Raw genomic sequence first — 22556 nt, 5'->3', positions numbered from 1 at the left:
TCAGTCACAATTTTTGTTTCATCTCCCACTTGTCTTTTCTTAGAAATTACCTCTTTCATAAATTTCTTGTATAAAGGCATATTCTCAAGTGCTTCAAAGAAAGGTAAGTTAATCTCTAACTTCTTGAACATTGCAGCAAACTTCTCAAAATCCTTCTCTTTTGAATCCTTCTTGGCCACTCTAGAGGGGAATGGTAATTTGACCACCGGTTTAGTTTCTTTCTTATTTTTCTCTTCTAGTGGCTTAACCGGTGATATCACTACTTCAGGCTCTTTTGGATTTTCTCTAATTTCTAGATCTACCTCTATGACTAAGTTGTCATCTATCCCCTCCTCTTCTTCAGGCTCTGGCGCTTTCTGACTTCTTGTTGTAACAACATTAATTTTTTCTTGGTTTTTTGGATTTGCCACAGTTGAGCTTGGAAGAGTACCTTGTGCCTGTAGGGTGAGATGTTGTGCTATCTGACCCACTTGAACTTCCAGATTTTTGATTGAAGCTGTTGTGTTCCTATGGTTGTTCCTTGTCTCTTCTTGAAACTGGGAACATTGTCCGGCCAATCTCTCAATAGCTACTTCCCATTCTGCCTTTTGAGGAACTTGTTGTTGATCTTTCCATGAGAAGCTTGGATGATTCTTCCATCCCGGATTATAGGTGTTAGAATAAGGATTGTTCTGCTTCAAGAACTTGATTTCTTCAATTTGTTGAGGAGTTGCAAAACAATACACAGTTTGGTGAGGACCATTACAAATCTCACAACTGACCGTCTGAGCAGGTTGAACTTGAGCCACAGTTTGAGTCTCAACAGTCATCTTCTTGAGTCTTCTCTCGACTTCAGCTGCAATTTGGTCTTCCATTTTCACAACTTGATTAGCCAGCTTTAAATCAATCATCCCTTCCGGCTGGCTTACACTACGATCATATAATTCCAAATGCTCATTCGCAGCAATGGCTTCAATGATCTTCTTGATACCAGTGGCTGTTGTAAAATTAGATGAGCCACCGGCAGCTGTGTCAATGAGTTGCTTAGTCTTCATCTTGAGGCCATTCACAAAGTTCTGCATCTGTTCAGTTGCATCCATATTGTGAGTAGGACATGCAACTAATAATCGTTTAAACCTCTTGTACGCATCTCCAAGTGATTCTCCTTCCTTCTGTTTAAAATTTACTATGTCATACCTCTTACGGATATACACAGAAGCAGGAAAATACTCGTTGAGAAATGTCGTCTCCATTTGTTGCCAAGTTGTAATGCTCCCAGCAGGTAAAGAGTAGAACCACTCTTCAGCATCTTCTGAAAGGGTAAAGGGAAACATTACCAACTTTTTCGCTTCCTCGGAGTGTCCTTCAATTTTTAACGACGTGGTCATCGTGAGAAATCTCTGTAAATGCTTATTTGCATCTTCATTGATTTTTCCTGAAAAAGGCCTCTTTTCGAGTTGCTGGATCGTTGAAGGGTGCAACTGAAAATGAGCAACATTGACCGGTTGATTTACTATTGTCAACCGTCCAGTTGGAGCATTTGTTCCTCCATAATCACCCAGAAGTCTCTCCACTGGAGGTGGATCTGCAGCCATGGTTTCAGACTCGGTGTCTGAACGTTCGGAATGAACCGAAATTACTTCCTCTTCTTCAGATTCAGAAACTGTCAGTGTTGCTTTTGATGTTTCTGGTCTTTCTTGCCTGGCTTCACGGAGTCTGGTACGCAATGATCTTTCTGGTTCTGCGTCAAAAAAAAAAAAAATTCAGCTGAGGTCTTACCTCGCATCCACAGATTAGACAATTATTAATAGCAATAAATCAAAATATAGAAAGAAAAATTTTGGTTGCAGAGCAACAAAATTTCAATTGAATTACAAATTGAACTTATATTTCTGGCAGTCCCCGGCAACGGCGCCAAAAACTTGATCGGAAAATAGCAAGTGTACTAATTTTTACCGATGTAGTTATTAAAGTGGAGATTATCCAAGTATCGATCTCGAGGACTGCTGTGGTAATATAAGTGAGAATTATAATTCAATTGAACAAAAGGTCATCAGGTATGGTTTTTGTTGGTTTGATTAACTTAAAATGACAATATGTAAAATAAGCAATAAGTAATAATTGACTTGGTACAAGAATGAGAAAATATGCTAAGGTAGATGTATGAACCGCCTTGTAATACACGTAACCGCTATTTTACGAAAGAGTCGTCAATATGATTTAGTATCAATTCTTAATATTAATTTTCCCTAATTCCTTAGCGGAAAATCTATTTGGCAAATAAAATTCAGTTTTAATTCCTTAACAACTAAACTTTTTACCAAGAACCTTGTGAAAATAACCTAGAATAGATGATCAATACCGTCAAATCCTTATTCCTAAGCAATTTACCGGTAACGTTATTATTCAAAAAGCGTTAAGGTGGTTTTTCCGACCTAACCTTAACCGTAAATCAACATAATATTTTCCAATAGAATGAAGCATGAGAAACTTTGAAAATAAACTAAATTCATAGAAACTTCAAATTCGTAAAGCAACGGCACTTAATTCATTACATAAAAGCGATTCAGGGACATCCCCTTAACATAAATATGTTTAGCTACTCATAGTAATTAAGAAAACTACAAAGATAATAGTAAACATTACAAGAGATGAGGATTGCTTCAATCTTCAATTGCTTCCGCTCTTGAAGATCTCCCTTTTCCAAACCCTTGATTGCACTTCTCTCCTTCGTAGAAATCTCCAATATGATCCAAGATGCCTCAATCCTTCTCAGAATTAGGTTTTAGTACTGCTGATTCAAATTCAAAACGTGCGAAAAGTCCACTCTACCCTTAATGAACTCGGAGCCCTAAAAAATAGAAAATTGGAAAAATTGCTCGCGCCTGCCAACACGGGCCGTGTCCTGTGACACGGGCACCCGTGTTGGCCCTCTGTCCATGTTATTTTCAAAATTTCCCCCCAGGCTTCCTGACACGGGCAGTGTCACGTGACACGGGTACCCGTGTCAGGCCACTGTTTTGCATGTTTTCTTTGCTTTCCCCCAGGCTTCCTGACACGGGCAGTGTCCTGTGACACGGGCACCCGTGTCAGACCACTGATTTCTCCATTCTTTTGTTTCTTCTCCTGCTTCCTGACACTGGCCGTGTCCTGTGACACTGGTACCCGTGTCAGGCCACTGTATGCACCAAATCTTCATTTTTTCTTCGATTCATCTTTGTTCAGCCCTGCATTCTTCTCATGGACTTAAACGCATAAACCTGAAACACAATCACTACCAAAAACAAGCATCAAAGCATCTTAAAAACATGAGTTCTTAGCATCAAAACAAAACACACAACTTAAACGAAACTTTCAAAATAAGAACGAAAACTATAAAAGACAGGCCATTGTGTTACCGAATTGACGAGATTTATGCCGAGAGATTGATGAAAACACCATACAAATTGGTGACCGATCACAGACACACCAAAGGGGAGGAAGACCCAAATCAGTTGAGGAGAAAAGCTTAAGACCAAGCCTATAAAACCAGTTATTAGGTAACTTAGCAAAATCAAATTTCGGTTCTGCAATAAAAACAAAATCAGGATTGTGAGATTTCAGCATACGCTTTAGGGCTAATATGGAGGGGACATTAGCCAAGCCCCAAATATTCCAGAAAAAACACTTCATAATGAAGGCTTCTTAGGTATTTCTTGAGACCTTGTGGAGTGTTTCTTTTCTTTTTAGCCTTTGTAGAGTGCTTCTCTTTGAGACCTACAACAGCTGTTGTAAAAGCGCCATCAAGTCTGGGCAAATTTGCAAGCGTAGCCGAAGAGCTATGGAGAAAACCCTCGTTGTTGCTTGCCAAACGATCCTGAGTTGCATCCACAAAAACTGATAAAGTCAAATTTGAGTCATCCGGGGCTGCACTACAAAATTCTGGGAATTACAAAGAACACCAGTGCCACTGCCCATATTTTGCGCCTCTGCAACAAGATTAATAACAGATGTATCTTCGACAGGATTAAGGGCAGGTTCCAAAATGGCACCACCGATGGTGGGCGGAATTTCTAAATTTTAATATCCAAAAAAATTATAATAAAATAATGAAATACTTTATAAATTTTTTAAAACAAATATATTTAATACTATAAAAATCATTAAAAAAACCGAAATAGAAGTAATATTCTTACCCACTCCTAAAATACAACAAATATATCTTTTTTGTTTTTCATAATTATTGGATTGGGTTTATATATAACACACTATCACAATGAAGATTTTACCCCATATATCTTAACAACTGAACCTTTATCCCCTACAAAATCTAAGAAAATGTTAAATTGTTTTTTTTTAATTTAATTTTTTTGCCTCTACACAATTTTTTCCAAAAATGTTATATTCATTGGACTTAAGTGATACAACATTTTTATAAGTATAAGTTTTGGGACTCTCTTGTATTTGATTTATTACTTATAGTGTTAGAAAATCAGAAGTGTCAAAAACAAATGATATGAAAATATATTGATTGTTGAAACACGCTTATTCATGTTTGACCTTTTACTTTATGTGACTTTGAGGGTTGTCGGTCTCATAGTAAAATCTGTAGTTCTTAGTCCCATCAGTGGAGAAACCTCAATAAACTCCACACATGCATATTTTCCTCTTTCCCATTTGCACACCAGAACATCTGATAGCTTAAGTGTCAAACTTCTCTCATCAAGATTAGTCAAGAGACTTATATACACCTATTTCTTCAAAGACACTTTGGCCCGCCAAAATATGTTAAAGAGGACATCCCTAACAATGTCATGTCGATACTTAAACTTGAAGTTCCCTACCATGAATCGCGTGTTCCCCAAATATATTCAAACACGGCTTACGACAAATAGATCAAATCTCATTAATAGAAAGTAAAAGAATCATTAGGCAGTATCTCAAGACAGTTCGATACTCCACCAGTGACATATGTTGACCTAACCCATCAATAGGAATAGCAAGGAGAAAGTTCTGAACATGTGTGACTTGCAAACAACCAAAAACTGCTTTCTATCTTGTGGTCATGTCAAACTTTACATCCATATTCTCAACACTTTTATTAAAAAGGTCACTCACTAAAACATGTTCTTCTTTAGATGGGATGATGTCCTTGCTAGAGAAATTGTAAAGGTCAAAATTTAAAATCGCAACACTAAAATTATAAAAATCTCCCTTAAAATTAGAGTTCACATCAAATACTTTACTTTCTCTTAATATATGATCATATAATAGTCAAGTAGAGATTGAAACTTAGAAGTCGCAAAACATTTGAATTCAAGTTCTAATAATATAATAATATAAAAATACTAAGAGTTTTGTTCTCAATACAATCTTTATCCAACTCAAAGATTACATTTTTTTTTTTTGTTAATTTAAATGTGCATAGATACCCTAAGGAAACAAAACTAGAAAGCATAGACAATCTAATCACTGAAAAATCAGCTACAGAATTCAACAAAAAATAAGAAAATTGATACATGAGACTCACCACTTTAATTTTTGTTCTTGTGGATAAGTACTCAAGATAAAATAGGTTAACATTGAATAATTGAAGAATAAAATCAATTAGCAACTAAAACTAAAGTTATCAAATAACTACAATCATATTTAACATCCATAACAATATTTATCTTTCAAGACTTCACTTGAAGACTTGAAACCAATTCTTCTTTTCCATTATTCTCAGTCTCTTTCCCTTCATGTTCATCATTCTTGTCAACAATGTTGCCCTCAATCTTGCCATTGATGTCGCCGGTGTTCGACGAAACAACAATCTCAATTTCTTCAGATTCAGAAGTGATTTCTAAATGAGTCACTTTCTTCATTTCTTTGCTCTTCCCCCATAACACCATGTACAATCCTACCATTATCAACACTGCTCCAATTACACTACAAAATGTACACATACATGTTTCAAAAATCAAATCATGATCAATAATATAATTAATTAGACACTAATCATATAATTAAGTATAATAATTAATGTGTATGTTTACCTTCCTAAATATAGATTCTCATCCAACATCAAAGAACCAACAATGGCCACTAGCACTAACATCAAAGGGTTGAAAATAGAGGCATATAGTGGACCTCTCTTCCCTACACACCATGCAATTATAACAACCATTAATCCAGAAGCCACAACTCCCTAAAAAAAATAAAACCAATTAATTACCATATTAATATTTAACAAAAAAAAATTAAGATATTAATTCATAATTAATTAATTAATTAGTAAATTTTTACTTACTGAATATGCTGCAGTTAGAAGCCTAATACTCCAACCTAATCTCCATTGGCTCCAATCTTTCTCCATACAAAGAGCAAAAATTGTAGCTTGAGTTGCCCCCATTAAATTCATCAATGCTGAACTTGAAAAATGCCCTTGATATTCTTTGCTCATTTTAGCCTACAACAATTTCATATCTAAGGTTAAAATGGTAATTTAATCTGCAATACAGTGGAGTAAGAATCCAGATTCAGAGATTCAAAATGCAATTTGTATAAAAATATATATAAAATTTTTTTAAAAAATTTAATTGAATTCCAAAAAATATTCTGACTCCGTCCGTGATCTCTATCGTCTGCAATATAACAGATTATAAATCATAATTATTATTATTATTATTATTTTTTTTATGATTTTTACCTGAATGATGAGCCATAATGCAAAACAAAAGCAACTTCCAAGACCAAAAAAGATACCCAACAATTTACTACCAGAGTCATCATTTATTATTCCATTTTTACCCTTGTGCAAGAGATTAATATGGAAGGTCCAAATATTAATTTCAACACCTTTGAGAAATGTTAATATCATTGCCCCTCCAATTCCTGTAATTGTTCCCAACACCTTAGCCTTTCCTGATGCTCTTTGGAAATTCAATCTTTCATAACTAACAAAATCATAGCAAAATATTAAAAAAAAGAAAGTTAAATATCATACTATATCATTAATAATATATCTCACATATATAAATAACGATATTATACGTGACCGATAAATCTTAACTAATTTGTAACAATATTCAAGTAATTCGAATGAAACTCAAATTATTATTTTTATAGAGTTGAGTTTTTAGTATGTACCCGAAAGAGACGGCCAAGATAAATGTGACGGCCGGAATAAGATTATGAACTGCGGAAGCAAATGTCGCCGATATCAATGCCAATGATTCATAGTATAGGTTTTGAAATAAACTTCCTCTGAAATTTTGTTATATGATTTTAGTCATGCAGAAAAAAAATGTTAGTTAATATTCTTAAGCAAAAAAAAAAAAAAAGAGTGAAGACCCATTTTGGTCCTTCACAAATATTACACGAGTCAAATTAGTCCCTCACAAAAAAATTGACCCAACTTAATCCTTTACAAAATTTAACCGGATCATATTAGTCCTTCTACTAATATTTTTCTCAAATCGGTTTTTTTTTCTAATTTTAAACCATGACTGGACTGCCACGTTGGATTTTATTTATTTTTCATTTTTTAAATACTGAATTGATTTTTATTTTTAATTTCATTTTTAAACAATTATAAATTAATAATATAAAAAAGCCAAAATTATTTCTTATAAGGAGTTGGACTCAGGCCCACGTGGTTAATCTTAAACAATTCTAAATTTAAAATTAAAAATTAAAAATTTGTATCAATATGGTCTCGAACCTAAGTCTCTTCAGATTAAATGACAGTCAATTTAATACAATAGAAATTGATTTGTCTATTTGTAAATGATAGTCACTTTACTAACAATAGAAATTGATAATAGAAATTGATTTGTCTAGTTGTTATTGATAGTCACTTTACTAACCGTAGAAATTGATTTGCCTAGTTTTAAATGATAATCAGTTTATTAACAATAGAAATTGATTTATCTAGTTGAAATGATAATCACTTTACTAACAATAAAAATTGATTTGTCTTGTTATAAATAATAGTTGCTTTACAAACAATAGAAATTGATTTTTCTAGTTGTAAATGATAGCCACTTTATTAACGATAGAAATTGATTTGTCTAGTTGTAAAGTGAAAATCATTTAACGGACTTGGATTCGAGACCTCATAGGTAAAAATTTATGTATAGAATTTGTTAATATTAGTAGAAATCATGGAAATTACTTGTTTAAAAATTACTTTATAAGAAATAATTTTGGCTTTTTTGATATTATTCATTAATAACTGCTTAAAAATGAAATTAAAAATTAAAATTAATTTAGTATTTAAAAAAAATCTAACGTGTCAGTCCAGACACAATTTAGAAGTATGAAAAGAACCGGTTTAGAAGTAGAAAAAATCGATTTGAGAAAAATATTAGCAGAAGGACTAATATGATCCGGTTAAATTTTATAAGGGATTAAGTTGGATCAATTTTTTTGTGAGGGACTAATTTGACTCGTGTAATATTTGTGAAGGACCAAAATGGGTATTCCCTAAAAAAAAAATGTTTGCATAATGTTACTTACCCAAATAATCCACAAAAGAATGACATAAAAACAACTCTCCATGTTAGCTTTGGTCTGTTCTTCCTGTAAATAAATAAAAATTAATTAACAAAGTTAATAATTAATTAATTATTTAATAAACAAATATTATACACTATCGGGAGGGGGCTGAAACCAACTGATACCAGAACTGACACTGAGCCAGATTTGTTGGTCCAGTGGTGAAAACCTAAATAAAAAAAAAAAACACTATATATAGCAACTTTAATATATGAATGCATGAACCTTTCAAAAAAGAGAGCAAGTGGAATGGTAGTAGCTACTGCAAAAATGAGACGATAAGCCGTAAGAACCCTAACACTCATTCCATCGTTAATAGCAAGCTTGTAAAGAACATTAAGAGAAGCAAATGCAATCTGAACCGTTAACATCATCAAAGCTGGTTTCAATCCATGCATTTTTTTTCTTATATCTCTCAAAGTTATATTGAACTGTTGAAGGGTAGTGATGAATAGTTTATATAAAGTGAATGGTGTGTAAGTGGTGAACACAGATGTCCAATTCAATTCATAAAGGTATGCTTTTTGTTTTTTTTCAGTTTGGTCAAATATGTTACACAACAAAGATTCCGGCGATGAAGTAGCAGTTCCGAATAAACAGCAGAGCATTAGAAGCTATAGTGTAGCGTTTTCAAAACCACCCGAACTCTCAGTAAATGTTAAATGTGTGATATTATATAAAAGATTTCGGCGATGAAGCAGCATAGCAGTTCCGAATAAACCGCAGAGCACTAAAACCTATATTGTAGCGTTTTCAAAACCACCAGAACTCTCAGGAAATGTTAAATGTGTGATACAGCTGTTAATATTTTTCTTTAATATACTGTAATCAACATGAAACTTCATTAATAAGTCAAAAATAAATTCAATTTAATATTTTTATATAAACCAAGAAACAAAATTAAGAGTAATATTATAAAAGATTACTTTGTTAACTTAATTGAAAAGTATGCATAATAAAATTCATTGAAAAATAATGGTAATATTATTCTAATTTAATTGGAATACACCAATGGTGTAAAGAAGTTTTACACCATCAATACATTATAGCAGTTAATTTTTTGGAAGTGTTTGACTTCTATTTTAATTTTTTTTAAAGTAATAAAATTGAATGGTTGTGATGCATTGATAGTGTAAAAAAATTTACATTAAGAATGTATGGCAATTAAGCCCATATTATTCTTATAGAAATGACGTAAGAAATAAAGAATTTTAATATTTTCCTATAGTATAATCAAGCGGCTTAACCAAAAAATTTAAAGCAGAAACTTAATTAAATATTATTTGTTAACTTAATTGAGAAGTATCCATAAAAAAATTCATTAGTATTTTGAGGTCAGACTTACAGGATTCTGGCGATTTCTCGAAATACTGGGATGGAGTGAGAGTTGTAGAAAAAATTTGGGTGATACATAGTAATTGAAACAAGAATGCCTTAGTCTAAACGGTGCAACAACAAAATAACAATATTGACTGCTGGTCCCCAGCAACGGCGCCAAAAACTTGTTGAACCCACAGAGACCAATGTCAACCTACTGTAATCTATCGTCGCTTTGTAAAGATAAGGCTAATTAATGTTTGATTAAGGGGAAACTAATAACTAAAACCGAAATAAAATAAAGGTTAAGTTAAATAGAAGAAAAGAGAGATCAGAGTGTGATTCCGCGTACTTCGGAAACTCTGTAACTTGTTGGCTTATAAAAATTATTATGGTGTACTTAGACATATAATGCTACTTTATAGGGGGAATGAGGATTTGACAGGAAAAGTTAACATTGGTTTCAAAGTTAACAGGTGACACATTTGATAATTTCTTAATTAACTTAATATTTATAAAATCAATTGTCTTTTGGTCTCTTTGGTCGTTAAGGAACGGAGTGTGTTTCCGGGAAGAGGGGTGGAGCTTAAATGATAAGGTTTGGAATATAAAGATTTTGGCTTGTAAATGGCCATTGTGCGGTAAAATTATCCATTCCAATTACTCTTTTTATGAGTTTTGTAAAGATCCTATTTTTTTCACTCGTAATGTAATTGGTGGGTAATTTTATTTTTTTGCCGGGTGTTGTCCGTTTTATCTTATAAAAAAGTTGAAGAACCCTTGATTCTCTTGTTTATATAATCCTTGTTTACAAAAAAACCATCTCTTATAAAACCATAGAGAGATAGATATATTTATAATTTTTTTTGGATGTGTGTACTAAAAATTTCCGTTCACATAAAAAAAAAACTCCTGTTTATATTTCTTGAGATGTTGTAACATATTTTATAACATAAATAATTTAAATTAGGATCAAAATTAAATAAAAAATAACGTTTATATTTTTTCGCGTATGCATACTGATCAGTGGTTTTCACACATAGTTTTATCGTTGTTTTTATGTATGTTCAAGTTTTGTTATTGAGTGTTTTATTTCTTTATTCGTCATTTTATGCTTTGGTTGTATGTTTTAATGTTTTCAGGTTCATATGGAGAAATCGGAGTAAATCAGTGCGAAACTCGGAAGTTTTGAGGAAGTTCAAAAAACATGCTACAGGAGGCCTGACACGGGTGGCCGTGTTGCCCAACACGGGCCGTGTCAGGAAGAGAGCTTGGAGCAAAGTTTGGAACCAAAGGGAAAACAGTGGTGCAACACGGGTGCCCGTGTTGCTCAACACGGCCCGTGTTGCTAAGTCTGGGACCAAAGTTGAAAAATAAATATTACAGGGGACCAACACGGGTGCCCGTGTTGCACAACACGGCCCGTGTTGGGTTTGACGCTGATTTCAGTGATTTTTGTGATTTTGTCCAGTGGTTTGCTTGCAAGGGTGTTTTTGGGATTTCCAACCAACTTAAGTGAGTCTGCACTATTTATGAGAGTTTTCAAGAGAAATTAGGGATCTTTTTGCCACACGAAGAATTGGAGGATTGAGAGAAGAAGCCTATGCAATTGGAGAAGAACGGAGAACTCTCATGAGCGGAAGCCATTGAAGATCAAAGTTCATCATCTCTATTGTAATGTCTTTATTTGATATCTTTGTAATTTCTTTGGATGATATGAGTAGCTAAACCCCCCAATGCTAGGGGGGTGTCCCTGATTAACATTTGTGATGATTTTGAATTCCGAATTTCAATAGCATATTTCTCTTTTACATTCAATTTAATGGTATAAGGTTTTTAATGCTTTCCTCGTCGGACCAACTGGATTGATTTATGACTGACAATTAGGATTGACCTCCATTGTTAGGGTTTTTATACCATTATATTATAGTAGATATCACCTAGGACTAGGGATACCCTATAGTAACCGGATTGTTCTTGATTATAATAATATTTGATTTGATCACTAATTTCGAAGGACTTTGGGATTAGGATTTCAATGTTCAAAGGTTTGCCCACTAAGGACTTAGGAGCAAACACCCTTAAGAACCGGTAATTGATAAGTTGAATTTTGTTAATGAAATAAGGGTTCAGAATTGTTACATGTTAATGCACACACCTACCCTGACATGTTACTCATATTTGGCCAATTCAACCTTTTTAAGTTTATTTGCAATTTAATTTGTAATCACAAAAACCAAAACCCCAAGGCTTTTTGTTTAATTGAAGTGCGACTAACTCTATAATCTCACGCAGTCCTTGAGATCGATATTCGGGGAATTTTCCCTTTATTATTATAGAGGCAAAATAGTACACTTGCTATTTTACCGATCAAGTTTTTGGCGCCGTTGCCGGGGACTGCCGAAAATTGTAGAGTTTTTAGTTTTATTTCAATTAGAATTTTGTTGCTCTGCGACTAAAATTTTATTTTCTGAAAAAAAAAAATATATTTTATTTTATTTTTGTTCCTCATTCTAATACTTGTCTAATCTGTTTATGCGAGGCAAGGCCTCAGTAGAATTTCTTTTTGACGCAGAAATTGAAAGGACTTTTCACGCAAGGCGCAGACAAGCTCATCAAGCTAAGCTGGAATCTGAGGAAGAAGTAATTACAGTTCATTCTGGTTCAGACACCGAAAGTGAAGAAGAGATCATGGGCGAGGTACCACCACCAGAGAGACTCCTCGGAGACTATGGTGCTAGAAACACACCGGGAGGAAGACTAACTATTGTCAACCAACCGGTGAATGTTCCTAATTTTCAATTGCATCCAAGCACCATCACTCAGCTCGAAAGAAAGCCTTTCACCGAAAAGGTTAATGAAGATGCAAACAAGCACCTACAGAGGTTTCTGACCATGAGTACAACTTTAAAAATCGAAGGTCATACAGAAGAGGCCAAGAAGCTGAGAATGTTTCCATTCACCTTGGCAGAAGAAGCAGAAGAGTGGTTTTATTCCCTTCCAGTGGGCAGCATTACATCATGGGAAGAGATGGAAAAAGCTTTCTTAAATGAGTATTTTCCCGCCTCGGTATTTATAAGGAAGAGGTATGACATTCTGAATTTCAAGCAGCAGGAGGGTGAGCCCTTAGGAGATGCCTACAAAAGATTCAAAAGAATTCTAGTGGCATGTCCCACTCACAATATGGACAAGACTGAACAGATGCAAGTATTTGTCAATGGGCTTAGAATGAAAACAAAGCAGTTAATTGATACAGCAGCTGGAGGCTCGACAAATTTCACAACAGCCTCAGGCATCATCAAAATCATTGAAGCAATAGCTGCAAATGAGCATTTGGAATTGTATGACAGGTGTGCTAGCAAACCAAAAGGAATCATTGATCTCAAGCTGGAGACTTCTAAAACTCGGGTTGAAGATGCGATAGCCGCAGAAGTTGAAAAGAAATTGAAGGCTATGAATATAGGTAAACAACAGGTGGCTCAAGTTCAACAAGCTCAACCTGTCAGCTGTGAAATCTGTAATGGCCCACACCAAACGGTGTACTGTTTTGCTACTCCCAAGCAGATTGAAGAAATCAAATTCCTAAGGCAAAACAACCCGTATTCTAACACCTATAATCCAGGGTGGAAGAATCATCCAAATTTTGCTTGGAAAGATCAACAACAACAAGGGACCCAGAAGGCAGAGTGGGAAGTGGCAATTGAAAGATTAGTTGGGCAGTGTTCTCAGTTCCAAGAAGAAACAAGAAACAACCACAGAAACACTTCGGCCTCAATTAAAAATCTGGAAGTTCAAGTGGGGCAGATAGCACAGCATCTCACTCTACAGGCACAAGGTACCCTTCCGAGCTCAACTGTGAAAAATCCGAAAGACCAGGAGAAAATTAATGCTGTTACTACAAGAAGTAGGAGAGTAGCAGAATCTGAAAAGGAAAAAGAAAAAGAGGAAATAGATGACCCCATGGTAATAGAGGTGGATTTGGAAATAAGAGAGAATCCAAAAGAGCCAGAAGTTGTGGTACCGCCGGTTAAACCAATGGAAGAAAAAAATAAGAAAGACGCTGAACCTGTGATAAAACTGCCCTTCCCCTCCAGAATGACAAAGAAGGGTTCAAGAGAGAAAGACTTTGAGAAGTTTACTAAATTGTTCAAAAAGTTAGAGGTAAATCTACCAGTCTTTGAAGCACTTGAGCACATGCCTTTGTACAAGAAATTTATGAAGGAGGTGTTGGGGAAAAAGAGATCACTAGGAGGAGAACCAAAAATTGCAACGGAGAAGTGTGGTATAGTTTCGACAGCAAGAAAGATCCCAATAAAGAGGAAAGACCCTGGGGCGGTGGTGATACCATGCACTATCAAGAATATAGCATTTAAAAAGGTACTCCTCGATTCTGGGTCTAGTGTGAGTTTAATGCCTTTGTCCATTTTCAAAAAGCTTGAATTAGAAAAGATTAGTGAAAGTAAGACACAGTTAAGGTTCGCTGATCACACCGTCAAGAAATCCTATGGGGTAGCTGAAGATGTACTAGTGGAAGTTGATAAGTTTGTATTCCCTGTTGACTTCCACATCATGGATATTCCGGAAGACGAAGAAACTCCTATCCTTCTTGGGAGACCATTTTTGTCGACAGGCCGCTGCAACCTCGACATTGAAAAAGGGACACTAACGCTAAAATCATTTGATGAAGAAGTAACCTTGAAGATGTTGGGAGTTAAGAAAAATAGGGCAGGTGTGAATGAGAAAACTTCAGCTAGTATGACAGAAGGTGAAAAAGAAGACAAAAATCCTAAAAATCTCCAAGAGAAAGTTTCAAGCATAGCCTCTCGGTTGGAACCAACTTATGCAGCTGTCAAAAGTCCTAAGAAAGCTAAGGAAGTCAAGAAGAATGTGGGAAGTAAATTGAAGAGAACAATTATCCATGCTTTTCATCTTCATGAGTTCGTGGTGGCGGACGTGATGAGCAACAAGGTTTGGAAAAGGAAATACCCTCCATAATAGAGGGTAATGGACCGTCGAGCCATGCGACGTTAAACGAAGCGCTTCGTGGGAGGCAACCCACGGTTTTAATAATTAATTTTTTCTGTTTGTTTATTTTATTTTCAGGAAATAAAAGAGGACGTCTCTGGTGAAAGCTTGAAAGTGATCATGAGAGTGCATTACCCTCTGTGAGTCACCTCTCTCGAACTCGTTCTGAAACATTGAGGTCAATGTTTAGTTCAAGTTTGGGGAGGCTCTTCTCTGTGCATTTTATTTTTATGTTAGTTTTATGTTATTGGTATGATGTGAAACCATAAAGTGAATTCTGCCCAAATTTTTACCGAAATTTTAAATTTTTGTTGAAGAGGTTTTGATACTAAAGAGCGATCGGGAATAGTATATAGAGATGAAGCGAGGATTGTTTGAGGACAGGAAGTGCGGAATAATGTGACAAGAGGTTTGTTTAAGCACCCTTGGTTCCCTGAAAGAGATACGAGTCTAACGTGTAGATTTGCACCATAGTACTTGTCTCATGAGAAGTACTTCTCGAGTAGTTTATTGATACAGTCTGGCATAATTCGGATTCACTTGCATGATGGCTGGTTGAGAAAAAAAAAAGAGAGATATAAAGTTGGCACCAAATGATGAAAAGGCGGTAAAAGGCAATCGGCTCGCTAAGTTGGGTAACCCTCACCCGGTTATTCAGCCCAAAGGAGATTGATCCCCAAACGTCGTCCAAAAGGACAATATATAACTGCAAAGTTTGAAAATCTCATCGGTAATAAAAAGTAGCCAATGCTGCTAGTTTGGTGCCAGGAAAAGAAAATAAGAAGCCTTGATTCGTCTCGTGCAGGTGATGATTATTATAAGAAATGCAGTGCCTTAATATGATTGTCCGAATGAAAGAGGAGGAAAATCAGAAAGAGACTTAAGTGCAAAGCATAGTTGGAAAGGTATCCGAAACGGGAGCTTGAGGTTTAATGTGGTAACAAAACTCGTCGCGTCATGTGAATGCCGAACCAACTGTTTCTTGATCAATACAGACAGATATCTCACGTATGAACACCGTGTGCTTTGAAGGTCATTAACTTTTGTAATTGTCGCTTGAGGTCAAGCAACGGTTTAAGTGTGGGGGAGTTTGATCAGTGGTTTTCACACATAGTTTTATCGTTGTTTTTATGTATGTTCAAGTTTTGTTATTGAGTGTTTTATTTCTTTATTCGTCATTTTATGCTTTGGTTGTATGTTTTAATGTTTTCAGGTTCATATGGAGAAATCGGAGTAAATCAGTGCGAAACTCGGAAGTTTTGAGGAAGTTCAAAAAACATGCTACAGGAGGCCTGACACGGGTGGCCGTGTTGCCCAACACGGGCCGTGTCAGGAAGAGAGCTTGGAGCAAAGTTTGGAACCAAAGGGAAAACAGTGGTGCAACACGGGTGCCCGTGTTGCTCAACACGGCCCGTGTTGCTAAGTCTGGGACCAAAGTTGAAAAATAAATATTACAGGGGACCAACACGGGTGCCCGTGTTGCACAACACGGCCCGTGTTGAGTTTGACGCTGATTTCAGTGATTTTTGTGATTTTGTCCAGTGGTTTGCTTGCAAGGGTGTTTTTGGGATTTCCAACCAACTTAAGTGAGTCTGCACTATTTATGAGAGTTTTCAAGAGAAATTAGGGATCTTTTTGCCACACGAAGAATTGGAGGATTGAGAGAAGAAGCCTATGCAATTGGAGAAGAACGGAGAACTCTCATGAGCGGAAGCCATTGAAGATCAAAGTTCATCATCTCTATTGTAATGTCTTTATTTGATATCTTTGTAATTTCTTTGGATGATATGAGTAGCTAAACCCCCCAATGCTAGGGGGTGTCCCTGATTAACATTTGTGATGATTTTGAATTCCGAATTTCAATAGCATATTTCTCTTTTACATTCAATTTAATGGTATAAGGTTTTTAATGCTTTCTTCGTCGGACCAACTGGATTGATTTATGACTGACAATTAGGATTGACCTCCATTGTTAGGGTTTTTATACCATTATATTATAGTAGATATCACCTAGGACTAGGGATACCCTATAGTAACCGGATTATTCTTGATTATAATAATATTTGATTTGATCACTAATTTCGAAAGACTTTGGGATTAGGATTTCAATGTTCAAAGGTTTGCCCACTAAGGACTTAGGAGCAAACACCCTTAAGAACCGGTAATTGATAAGTTGAACTTTGTTAATGAAATAAGGGTTCAGAATTGTTACATGTTAATGCACACACCTACCCTGGCATGTTACTCATATTTGGCCAATTCAACCTTTTTAAGTTTATTTGCAATTTAATTTGTAATCACAAAAACCAAAACCCCAAGGCTTTTTGTTTAATTGAAGTGCGACTAACTCTATAATCTCACGCAGTCCTTGAGATCGATATTCGGGGAATTTTCCCTTTATTACTACAGAGGCAAAATAGTACACTTGCTATTTTACCGATCACATACTAACAAAAAAAGCGGACAAACAGATATGGAAGTGCCCCTTTGGACACTAGTGTGAATAATAATTATTTAATGCTCATAAATTTGTTTTTATTTTTAATTTGTATTTAGTGGTATTTCTACTTTGTTACAAATATATTTAAAGGTTAAATATGTTTTTGGCCCTTATGAAAAAAAAATTATAATCTCAAAAAATATTAATGCTTGCAGTTTTAGTCCCAGCTATTTTCTAAAAATATGAAAATTGTTTACTTACCCTTTAATTTTTAAATTATTTTTTTCATACATGTTTAGTGTAACACCCCATATTTCTCTTAATTAATTTAAATTGGAATTAAATTTTTTATTATAATTATTTGGGAATTGATTGGATTTAATTGAAGAATTATAGAAAAAGGAGTCATTGGGCTTGGTGTTGTGATGAGTAAGAGAGGGGTGCTAAGTGATAGACCCACACTAAGTGAATTTTATTCTTTCATAAAATAGTGAAGTTGAGAAAAGAAGGAAAATAGAAGCAAAAGAGGAGAAAGGAGAATACGTGAAAGAGGAGCAGAAGAGGAAGAGGACCAACCAAGGATTCTTGAATAAGGTAAGGGGGACTCTCCGATTAACTTCTCTTATCGTATCTTAAGTGATGATATTGATTAGGTATATTAGTTAGAACAATTGGATTGTATGTTTAGGTTTTGGGGTTTTAGGAGATTTAGGTTGTTTTGTTGAATTGATGAATGATTTTAGTGTTAGATGACTACTAAAATGTGTGATAATTGTATTATGTTATGTTATTTGATGATGTTTTAGTGTGGGGACTGTTATGGTGCGATTTGGCTGAGATTGGGAGAGGAAAGATGTCAAATCGCAGAAAAAAATTATGCATCAGCGCAGCGTGCATCGACCTATGAAAGTCATGCGTCGACCTATAGGTTCCCAAAAGGCCGGCATGAGTCGACTCATGGGTCGACCTGATCAAACCCGAGGGGGACAGAAAGTTCTGTGCGTCGACCTATGGATCTTGTGCGTCGACCTACAGCATGCAAATTTTTAACAAATTTTCCGAAGGCCATAATTTTCAAACCGTATGTCCGTTTTTAGTGTCGTTTCGAGCATGATGAACCTTATGAGATAACCTACGTGTTTAAATAATGGGATAAGGTGTAACTCAAATTGTTTTGAAACATGATTTTATTTCTTGATGAATGATGTATTGTACATATATGTGAAGAGATGTGTTAATACATGCTATGTTTGAAGCAATAATCATGTGATGATCTTTGAGTTGTGATGATATGAGTATGATGTGAATATTTTGTTTGTTTGATGGATGATATATTGTTGACATATATGATGAGATGTGACAATATGAGATGTGTTGGATGATGTGAATATTTTGTTTGTTTGATGGATTGTAGCATTGTGTACATATATGTGTGAATATTACAATGTGTTGTTATGGTGATGTAACCACTTTGAATTCATTGTGACTGGGAGGTGTTTTGACATGATTATATGTGATATAATTGTGGATGGTGTTGAAACCGAATATATCATTCGGTGTTGCTTTTGGTGAGTTATTGGTGATGACATTGTTCATTTTGGTCCAGTGGTGATGTTGTGACAACGTGATTATAACGTTGAGAGTGTGTGTGTGTGTATAACATGAACATGTGGTGATTGTTTTGATCATATGATGATGATTGATTTTTTTTGAATGATGCATGATACATGTACATACTTGTTGGTGATAACTATGTTAAGTTATGTGAGACGATGTTATTCATCGGATCAATGATGTTGTAAGTATGTCATATGTGTGTGTCATACCCCAAAATTTACCCGTCATGATTCACATTTTTAATTTATTAAGGGTGTTAAAAATTAGGAGCCATGGGATTTAGCATAACTATTGTTAAATCTTTCCTCTTATAAAATGCCCCTATAAATTGATTAAAACAAAATGGAAGTACGAATAGCCAATACTTAAGATCCAATTTTATTTAGGCCCATTTGTTTACCATCCTCTAAACCATTTTATCATATCTTGCAAATAATAATTATATTGCTACTAACTATGAATTATTAGTGTTATTAATCCTATTATTAATTTTAAGATTAATATTGGGGTTATTAAGATTAATCAAGTATTATTGGTAATAATAAAATTATTAATTTGTATTGGTAGGATTATTAATCGGTGTCTTTATAGGTTTATTATTAATTAACTGGTTATTTTGTGTATCCATTAATTAAATAAATAAATTGGGGTATTAGGGTTTTTTGTTGCTAGTATCTTTTTGGTGCTCTTGGGCCAGAAACAAGATGACATGATCGTGGGCCTGTTTCGTATGTGGACCAGGAGTAGTGGACCGGGTCAAACCGACCCGGATCCTGTTCATCTCCTTCCCCCAAACGAAAACCCTAGCTTCCATGTTCTGCGCAGCCGCCGCCCCTTCCACCAACAGCATCCTCAATCTTCACCCAAGCCCACAAACCAAAACGCAAATGCAATTGAATCTTAACAGGTTAAACAAAATCAAACTCAATCAAATCTTCAATCAAACATTAAAGCATAATCAAATCTGAAATCAAAGACAGAATTAAATCAAATCTTAACAAAATCGGAATCAAATTAAAATCAAACAATATTACAATGAACTTGAATGAATCAAATCTCTAATGACTAATTGTGAAACATATCCAATCTTCCTAAAATAAATCTTAAACCCTAGGCTATAAAACGAAAAAGAAGAATTAGAAGAGGGGGTTTTTTGCTGGAAAGAAGAAGCGCCGCTCGAACACGAATCCTTGGAGCTTTTGAACCTTCGATCGGACCTGCGAGTCAAACGAAAAGAGGAAGGAGATTAGAACGAAAACCACACGATCCAGAATCGAAGTTCATAAGGTAAATGCGACGAATCACTTAGCTTAGGGCTTTGATCTGTACTTGCATGTATGTTTGTGTTTGTTTGATTCAGATTCTGGAAAAATTAGAAGGGTTAGAGTTCTTGTTTTCTGGGTTCGGATTGAAGGGTATGGGTTCGGATTGAAGGATTCTGGGGCTGAGGGTTGAATTTTCCGATGAAGATTCATCAGTTTCTGGGTTAATAGGGTTGCGAATATGAGTTTGCCGGTTGAAATTCAACTGGAAACTGGGATCTATGGCGGTGCGTGGTGGTGCTGACGGTGGTTAATGATGAGGCTAAGGGTGGTTTTTCTGGGTTTGGGAGAGGACTAGAGAAAGGTTAGAGAGAAAGCAAATGAAGAGAGAGACAGAAGATGGGAAAATGAGAGACGGAGAGAGATAGGAACAAGGGTGTTCTCCCTCGGTCCACCGGATTGAAGCCATGTGGCTTCACGATAGCCACACGGTTGGCATACCGAACATGATTCGGTGCCTTTCCCTAACCGTGCGCTTCAGATTCAAACGCATGCAGGCCGTAGGATTTAGATCAGACGGTCCTGATCTTGCTCATGCGTCAAAACGTGTGCACCCTCATCACACATAATCCTGACGGACCAAAATCCTAAATGGGCCTAATTCCATGCTGTTCATACACCCCTCAATTACTAACGCTTAACAATACACCCCCCCTGCGTGAGTAAAAGAAACCCCATGGGCCTAAAGCCTTTGCTTTTCACACCACCCAGTTTTACTATCCTTCAATAAACCACACCCCCCCTGCGCTTAATAAAAATAATTAATACAAACTAATTAATTTCTATTTTATATTTTTAATAATTATTCAATTGTTTTCTTTTGATGACTCGATCTAATTTTCTCCTCGAACCGACTAAACCCATTAGTCGCAGTAGACGAGAAATGTTTTTATTTTAATTTTAATTAATTTGTTATTTCTAAATCAATTCTCTCCTCGACCCGACTAAATCTATTGGTCGCATTAGACGAGAGATAAAAATACTTAAAATTTCAAACACACTTAATTTGCTGCCCGCGACGATCAATCTATCGATCTGACGGTGCCATTGGTCATCGCATCTAACGGTGCCATTTCAAATCAGGGTTGTACGCCCAAGTCTAAAACATTCAAACACTTCAAATCAGACCACGGATTTTTATCCTAGGCAACTCAAAATGCCTTTCAAAATAATTTCAAAACAACTTCAAATACAATCAAATTCTAACTCTAAGGCGTACAATCCTGTGCCCGAACTACGTTGACTCTGATTCTCCCTAAGGAGATACGTAGGCACTTGGTAACAAGGCGAGTCCCCCTTCCCTAAAATCTCAATTTTTCCCCTATTCACTTCCTTAGCTATAAACCTTAACTTCTAGCCATAAAACTTGAACCTTAGATTCAAAGCCAATAGGAAAGGGTTGAGGGTGCCTAACACCTTCCCTCAACCTGATTATAATAACTTACCCCGATCTCTAAACTGCGTAGGGTTTCCTATTCGCCCTTCAGAATAGGTGGCGGCTCTCTAAGTTATAATTTTAGGGCAGGTTGCTACAGTGTGCATTCATTCATACGCATTTTGGTGATGGATCCTGGTGATGTTGTGGATCAAATGGTGGGCATAATTCCCATTGTGCGGAATTTGTGCCGGTTGGACTGTATCTTGATGATGAAAAGATCAGTTGGATGGGTTTAGCCCATGTATGGTACCACATGCATAGTGTCAATTCGTTCATATGCATGATTTTCATAACATGATTGAATGTGTTTCAGTGTTATGAATTGATGATGTGTTGGTTGCGTATTTGTTGAATTGTCTGAATATAATACAATTGAGTGATTAATATAACTATGATGTGTTGTTATTTATGATGCAATAATATTTTTTAATTGCGATGAGACTCACCCTTACATGTTGTCATTTTCAGATTGAGGATAGCGGCTTTTACGACTTGGTGAGGATTAGCTCATGAATCAGTGCGTTTAGTATAGCGTCGGTGTCATGCTCTGATATTGTAACACTAGGGAACGCTAGTCTAGAGTCTATGAGGATACTCTATTATGTTGTTATTGTATTAAATTTGTGGGATAGCGCATAGATGATGTTATGCTTATACGTATGATGAATATTCCGCTGTGTAGAAACATGATTATGATAATGTGATGATTTGTTCCTAAGCGTAGCATGACGAATGACTTATGATTAAATAGGTTTAAATTGAATTGTGGCGCCCTTGTTTTTATGTTTCACTCTGAATTTTTATATAATTGTCGCGGGGTTAGAAGGGTGTTACAATAGTGGTATCAGAGCAAGTCGGTCTGTTCGGCCAATTGTCGAGTCAGTTGAGTTGCGCGACA

General features: G+C 35.5%; 1 protein-coding gene across 1 annotated transcript; it reads right to left on the bottom strand.

Moving 5' to 3' along the window:
- Positions 1-5509: 5509 nt before the first annotated feature.
- On the bottom strand, positions 5510-8912 carry LOC131625411 (WAT1-related protein At1g25270-like). Its single transcript, XM_058896271.1, has 7 exons — positions 8725-8912; positions 8461-8523; positions 7090-7206; positions 6650-6896; positions 6251-6409; positions 5997-6148; positions 5510-5889 (listed from the first exon to the last, which is right to left on the bottom strand). Exons 1-7 carry the CDS (start codon positions 8895-8897, stop codon positions 5634-5636), a joined length of 1167 nt encoding a protein of 388 aa, XP_058752254.1. The 5' UTR covers positions 8898-8912; the 3' UTR covers positions 5510-5633.
- Between the last annotated feature and the right edge of the window lie 13644 nt (positions 8913-22556).

The sequence above is a fragment of the Vicia villosa genome, linkage group LG1 (assembly GCF_029867415.1).
Source record: "Vicia villosa cultivar HV-30 ecotype Madison, WI linkage group LG1, Vvil1.0, whole genome shotgun sequence".
NCBI classification, from domain to species: Eukaryota; Viridiplantae; Streptophyta; class Magnoliopsida; order Fabales; family Fabaceae; genus Vicia; species Vicia villosa.
This window is presented reverse-complemented; position numbering and strand designations above follow the sequence as displayed.

Excerpts from the sequence above, each read along its gene's own strand:
- LOC131625411 (XM_058896271.1), bottom strand. The coding sequence starts at position 8,897 with ATGCATGGATTGAAACCAGCTTTGATGATGTTAACGGTTCAGATTGCA. Across the intron at positions 8,524-8,724 it reads CTTGCTCTCTTTTTTGAAAG|GAAGAACAGACCAAAGCTAA; the intron begins GTTCATGCATTC and ends ATTTATTTACAG. Across the intron at positions 5,890-5,996 it reads GAGAATCTATATTTAGGAAG|TGTAATTGGAGCAGTGTTGA; the intron begins GTAAACATACAC and ends TACATTTTGTAG.